The sequence below is a fragment of the Anopheles nili genome, chromosome 2, assembly GCF_943737925.1.
Source record: "Anopheles nili chromosome 2, idAnoNiliSN_F5_01, whole genome shotgun sequence".
Taxonomy (NCBI): domain Eukaryota; kingdom Metazoa; phylum Arthropoda; class Insecta; order Diptera; family Culicidae; genus Anopheles; species Anopheles nili.
The window spans coordinates 66,889,097-66,896,257 of NC_071291.1; the positions used below are offsets into that span (position 1 = coordinate 66,889,097).

Below are 7,161 nucleotides of genomic sequence, written 5' to 3' on the forward strand. Positions count from 1 at the left end.
AAAACACATGCTTCTAAGGAGCCTAAGATGCATTTTTATTTCAATGATGCATATATTATGCAAGTACCACGTGTTACACTATTTCTTAAGACGTGAGCTTTGCTGTTCCTTCGCTGGGAACGTAATGGAAAATGGAATGGCAGTGATTATCATTGCTGTGGTATATCTACTATTCCACAAGGTAGAATGAGTTTTTATAATTATTACTGAACCTTCATTTGGTTCATTGATTCCGAGGAAACTCATGTGTATATATTAAACTATAATTTATTGAATAAAAAAAGATGTTACTGATGTAAAGCATGACCATCCTTAACAAAACACGTTTGACGTTAAAAACGTCAGAGCGAGCATGGTTGTGTACTCGTATCGCGATTGTTTTGGTTGGCATTTCGGTTTCTTAGAGAATTTTGCAGATTTCTAATAGTGTTAACCTTTTTTAAAGTAAAAGTGAGAACATAAACTATTAATAATAGAAAATTCACACTGAATCTTGCTAGTTCAACTGTAAAAAAGTTGTTAACGCTGTTATTTGAGTTTGTTTACACGAAAACCACGTGTTTGCTTATGCTCCATGCAGCATTCTGCGTATTGTGTTGATAAATATTGTCTGATATATCTCAGAACTAATTATATGAGCTTTCAAAAAACTACTTTAGACCTAGATATCACAATCAGCAGCTTAGTGTGAGATTTTAAGATAAACAGAGGTCTACGCACGTGGTACAATACCATGCTGTAGGTGACCGGTAAACAAGTTCATAACAAAACAAAACAAACTATTCAATGTTGTGTTTATGTGATTTGTAAACTACAGTAAAAACCATGAAGTTCGCCTACAAAGTATGTACAGAAAACTAATGAGTAAATAGTTAATAACACCTTCTCGATTTCGTACTTTGTAGTTTAACAACCTGCTGGGAGCAGTATTTAGACGGGGTAATCTATTGTTTACTCCCGACGGGTACTCGGTAATCAGCCCAGTAGGCAACCGGATAACAATATTTGACCTGAAAAAGTAAGTACAATGCTGACGATAATGATAAATTAAAGTAAGTAATTTGATATGTTATGCTCTATTATTATTTCAGTAACAAATCAACCACGCTCAGTATCGAGAGTCAATACAATTACACCGCTATCGATCTCTCTCCGAACGGATGTCTACTAGTTGCAGTGAACGAAATTGGCGAAGCGCAGATGGTCAGCATGATTTCCCAGACGACCATCTACCGACACAAGTTCCGAAGCGAGGTGAAACACATGCGCTTCAGCCCGGATGGCCAGTACTTCGCGGCTTGTGTTGATTCCGCCGTTCTCGTATTCATGACGCCGGGTGATTCTACCGGTTTGTACGGTTCGTTTGTGGTGCACCGTGCGTATGAGATCGGTTTCGATGAAACTGTCTTTCTCGATTGGGCACCAAACTCCAAGGTGCTTGCAATCGGTTCACGTGACAACACGGTTCGACTGCAGAATGTGGCATTACTGAAGACGTTTCGACCGTTCGTACTGGGTGGCCACCGGGAGGCTATTGTCGGTTGCTTTTTCGAGGAAAAAACACTTGATGTGAACACCATCAGCAAGGAAGGTTTGTTGATGTTGTGGGAGTGCAGTATGGAAGTCGATGATCTGGATAAGGAACGTGAAGAACTTATCGAGGCAGTGGAGGTATCTTCTGTAAAGAAAAAAAGAACAAAGGAAGCAAACAACGACGAGAACGAACTGGAGACTTTTGCCGTTGAAACGGATCTCGAACGAAATAATGGAATGCCGGAGCTTAACTTCGAGCGGTTTAAGGACGTTAAAGATGGCGAGGAACGCGACGCTCAAGGCAAACTAATAACGAAGGATACGCGGCATCCGTTTTATTACAAGCGCCTTTCGCGTCACTACCTCGCAGGAGATGCACGCCAAGAGTCCCACAACGCATCCGTTACGGCGACTGCCTACCATCGGCATCTGCGGATCCTAGTTGTAGCCTTTTCGAACGGTTCGTTTTATCTGTACGAGCTGCCGGACGTGAATATGATCCATTCGTTGAGCATCTCCGAGGCGAGCATTAGCTCGGTAGTGTTTAATGATACCGGCGACTGGCTGGCACTCGGTGTATCCTCCCTCGGTCAACTACTCGTGTGGGAGTGGCAAAGCGAGCAGTACATCATGAAGCAACAGGAGCATTCGCAGGGTATGGGCTGTTTGACGTACGCACCGGATGGCCATCAGATTGTCACCGGTGGACACGATGGTAAGGTGAAGCTGTGGAACGTTACCAGCGGCTTTTGTGTAGTAACTTTCAACGAGCACACATCAGCTGTGACAGCTGTCGAGTTTAGCCGGAACAAGAAGTACTTCGTCAGTGCGTCTCTCGACGGAACAGTGCGCGCGTTTGATGTGGTGCGGTATCGAAACTTCCGAACATTCACCTCACCGGAACCGGTGCAGTTCGCCTCGGTTGCAATAGATTTTTCGGGTGAGCTAGTGGCCGCAGGCGGTCAAGACGAGTTTGAGATCTACCTCTGGTCGATGAAATTGGGCCGCCTGCTGGAGGTGCTGAGTGGGCACGAGGGTCCGGTCATATCTCTCGCATTCGCACCCGTCGCTTCCTCTTCAACGATGGTGTCTGGTTCGTGGGATCAGACGTTGCGAATCTGGAACTGTCTGGAAGCGTCCGGGGCACACGAAACCGTACAGACCGGCTCAGACGTCGTGTGTGTCGCATTCAAGCCAGATGGTGAAGAAGTGGCGGTTTCCACGCTTAATGGCAATATAACCGTATTTGACATTAAAACGTCCGCCCAGCTGGCTTCCATTGAGGGAAGGAACGACATGGAGGGGAGTATCTCCAAAAACGATCTTACCTCGGCCAAAAAGAACCTTCTCGGCAGGTACGCGTAGAAGTTTATGTAAGGTATACAATTAATTGCATTTATTTTCTCCCTGTTTCTAGAGCATTCATGACAATATGTTATTCGGCGGATGGCGAGTGCTTATTGGCTGGAGGCAAATCGAAATACGTCTGTATTTACAACGTAAAGGAGGCGATACTGTTGAAAAAGTTCCAAATCACTAAGAACCGAAGCTTGGACGGCATGGACGTAAGTAAAACATGGTCCTTTAAAAGAAAAGCGATTTGTTAGGTGAAAAAAATAACATCGCACACAATCCGCAGGAGTACATAAACCGTCGGAAATTGACTGAGTTTGGTAATATTGCCTTGATCGAAGAACGAGAGGAGTTAGAGGGTGGTAACGTAGCGTTAAAGTTACCAGGAGTACAAAAAGGCAATATGGCTGCAAGGAATGTCCAACCGGAGGTGAAAGTGGACTGCTTACGATTCTCACCGTCCGGCCTATCGTGGGCCGCTGTTTCGACCGAGGGGTTGATGGTGTACGCGCTGAATAAAGGCGTGGTGTTCGATCCGTATAAGCTGTCGGCGGAAGTGACGCCACGAGCTACTCGTGATTTGTTGCAAAAAGAGCACAACTACGGTGGCGCATTGATGATGGCGCTGAAGCTGAACGAAACGAGTCTTATGCAGGAAGTCCTTGAATCGGTGCCGTACTCCGACAGTAAGCAGCAAATGAAAAGCTTTGGTTACTACTGATGATCACTTCTAAGATTACCCACCTATTTTCTTGTTTATTTTCGTACAGTTGAGCTAGTTATCGGTGCTCTTCCGGATCAGTTTGCCCTCCGTACTCTGCAATTCGTCGCGAAAAGCATCGGCACCAGCCAACACATTGAATTCTACTTACGATGGTCAAACTTGCTACTTACTCGGCTGGGGCAGGTCGACGAGTTGCTTGATGCACAAACGTTAGTGACGCTACATCAGAATATAAACCGAAAATATGAGCAACTAAGTAAAATGTAAGTAAACCCACAAATATCTTACGGGGAGATGGGCTAGGGAAATTACTTAAATATTGGGCTTTCTATTTACAGCTGCGATTTCAACAAGTACACCATGCAAGTGCTACAAACGCTCTGTGAGTCGGGGACAACTAGAAAGTCAACGACAGCCCGTTCCAATGCCGACGAAGAAAAAGGTAGTGATGCAGATGATTTGGCTGACGAAAATGGACACATTTCTTCAGACGATGAGGATGAGAAAGAGTGGATGCTGATAAAACAGGAAGGGCTACGGCAGTCAAGAAATGATAACACAAGCTCCGATGAGGAAGCAGATATGGAAGAGCAAGAAGATGATGAATAATGTGCGGTTATTCTATTTTAGGAGGCATTTAATAATTTTGTTGGTGTAAATGTTATTGAGTCCGGTAAAACCAAGAAAGAAATAGACACCCACACTTTCTGTAACATGTTCGGGCAAAAGCTTCAATAAATGTTTACAATTCGAAATCTTCGTTTGTGCGAGTTAAGCAAAACATTTATAAGCAAATATGAATAAAATGATTGTCTTTCAAAAACAAAAAAAATGAAAACTCTTTGATTTTATATTAAATAAATGAAACGAAAGAAATCTTGCAGCTCTATTGTCTGGATGGATAAGTTGCTCAAAAACAACAGGAGAACATACTAGTTGAGAGGTAGCACCGTGTTTGATTCGATCCATGCGAATCCTATAACGTTTCCCTGAAAATGACTTCCAACCCATCTTAAAATTTCTCTCCAAAAGTAACAGGAGAGCATGCCAACTAATAGGTAGCATTTCACCTGCTTTGAGATAAAAAATCTTCCATTTCATGTTCATTTTAAATGAAAAATCTTTCATTCAAAATGTTCACAAAAGCAACAGCGAAGCATACCAACTTAAAGGTAACCTAGAAGAATTATTAAAATTTCCAAAATTAAATTAAGCAGAAAGGTAAAACCAAAGTAAACAAGTTAAATGATCATTTTAGTTTATATTTTGTTTTCTTAATGACAATTTGTTGTTTCATATATTTTCTCCTGGAATATTCCATCTCTTTCGTTTGATTTCATTGGATTATAATCAAAATCTTGAATGCAACTAAGTATTCCTCAAAACTTATGTTACATCAATAACTAATAGTCATTCTGAATTTCATTTTTAAACGGATTAACCGTCCAAATTGTGCACTGCTTTTAAATTGTTTTGCTGTGATCCAATCCTGTATTGAACATTATTCGTAACGGTTTCGTAATGCCGCCACGAACAAATGATAGGAAACTCAAACAGCAGAACGTTTAAAATATCACAAGAAAAGAAAAATATAACGCAATGAAACAGTTTATAATTTTCCTTTCGTTGGTTTTTGGAATATCTTTTGCCACGTCTCGAACATTCCATGCCCGTGTCTTCAGGCTTGATTTAATTAGTTCGTAGTACGTGTGCTGCAGCATTTTTTATGCGAAGCTCTGGTTCTAATTGTAGGCAAATCATTATTTACATTACAGCGTTCGCGATGCAAAAATATCCTTTTTATCCTTGTCGGTAGGCATCTGATTACTACACTACATTGCATTTCTATTCATTACCTTTTTAGGTATGGTGAGTGCTTCAACGATAGCCATTTGTAATCAGGGCTGAATCTGTTTTCGATGTGATTTTGAAAGCCTAGTTTTGCTATTTTGTGTGTTCATGTTTAAGGATTTGTTTGATTTGACTGGTAACAGTTGTTTCGCCTTTCCTGAATGCCATTCAACTTTGCGTTGTCTTCCCTCCGATTTTTTTTCTTTAGCGTATTATTCAAACAGTTTCAATCGCTGTAAGCAGCATGCTATTTCAGCCGCTAAAGATAGTTGATATTGGTGCTTTTGTCAAATTTTGATTTAAATTTTCATTTCTAACTAATTTTTATCACAATAGCATGCGATTCCATTTTTTCACTGTGCTCGCCGCTTGTAAGCAGACACAACTTGCGCTCGTGTCGTGTCTCGTTACATTCGAGAAGGCATGGGTTTGGTTTGTTTTATAACATTTGTTCTACTCGGATGCAACGCGCTTGGAATTATCTGTTGGGCTGATATCGAATTGCTTGAGCGCACTTGATTCGTAAATTTTTGCATTTTCATATTGTTCCTGCCTACTAGCGCAAGATACGACTTTAACTTAAGACTCAATTATGGAATAAAGATTTCCTTCTTATGAAAGGCACAGCGTTTGATGCTTTTAGTCTAATATTTTTTCTACCTTTTCCTTGTCATTCATGCTAGATGATGTTGATTTTTTGTATGTATAATCTGGGCTATCTTATTCGTTGTCGTAATGATTAATCATTCTCTTCTTTCCATGCATTTCTTTTCTTCCGTTGGATTCATTCGCTTTAATTCCTTTTTTTGTGATTTCTTTTTAGCATACCACACTTCTTCATTTTAATAATAGTTGCTCTTAAGTATATAAGGTACTTATTGCTTTCACAGCTGCGGCTTAAATTCTACAGCTTTGTATATGAACGATATATTAATGCCCTACTATTTTTTGCCAGTTTTTACTTTTCAGCTGCATTATCTAAAAGTTTACAATTTTTGCGACTACGCTCCGCTAGTATCGGGTCGGGTTTATCTGAGTGTTTCCGTGTTTTACTTTTACTAATGCAAATATAATATTGTCCTTGCCAGCTGCAGTGAGCTTTGTGAAACGGTGTGTCTTGCATTTGAAGTGATGGAAAGATAAATAAAAAATTACCCTTCTAGGATTTTGTTATTTTTAAAACCTTTCTACCTACATTCAATTCACTCTACTAAGCATGCTTGCCGAAGAAGAGTTTTAACGCTAATTGAAACTGCTTTTAACAAGTGATGTAGCAAGCAACGCTCTCGTTCCTTTTTTGCTGTTGGCATAGATGTATAGGTAGTAAAGCTTTCTTTTATCATTTTCTACTCCAAAACCCATCTTCAACCTTCTCTTTTTTCTGCATTCATTTCTAGTATGTATCCTTAATCTACACTTCTTAAGATTGTGGAAACCGGTATGGTCATTTTCGTGTTTGTGCGGCTTGATTTTTTTGTTATTTTTTTCGAGTTAAGAATCTTTCGTAAAAGCCAGATCGGGTGCTGCTTGAAGGATAGTTATTTTCGCGTGGAAACATGGAACCTTATACCCGTCTCTTACGGCGTTACGTTTCAATCATTTCCCGTGGTTTTGCGTGCGCCGGAAGAAGAACCAAAATGGTTTAACGAACAGCGAAAGGGAAAGAAAATATTAATCCGGCACTGGCACGCTTGGCTGGG

The 7,161-nt window shown here is 40.7% G+C and overlaps 1 protein-coding gene across 1 annotated transcript; it reads left to right on the forward strand.

Moving 5' to 3' along the window:
• The first annotated feature begins 620 nt into the window (after positions 1-620).
• LOC128731728 (periodic tryptophan protein 2 homolog) lies at positions 621-4,376 on the forward strand. The gene is made up of 7 exons (XM_053824861.1): positions 621-843; positions 906-1,018; positions 1,092-2,888; positions 2,951-3,098; positions 3,173-3,572; positions 3,657-3,873; positions 3,949-4,376. Exons 1-7 carry the CDS (start codon positions 826-828, stop codon positions 4,217-4,219), a joined length of 2,964 nt encoding a protein of 987 aa, XP_053680836.1. The 5' UTR covers positions 621-825; the 3' UTR covers positions 4,220-4,376.
• The last annotated feature ends 2,785 nt before the right edge of the window (positions 4,377-7,161 follow it).

Coding starts and splice junctions, on each gene's coding strand:
- LOC128731728 (XM_053824861.1), top strand. Junction 1,019..1,091: donor ACAATATTTGACCTGAAAAA/GTAAGTACAATG, acceptor TTATTATTTCAG/TAACAAATCAACCACGCTCA. Junction 3,573..3,656: donor ATCGGTGCCGTACTCCGACA/GTAAGCAGCAAA, acceptor ATTTTCGTACAG/TTGAGCTAGTTATCGGTGCT.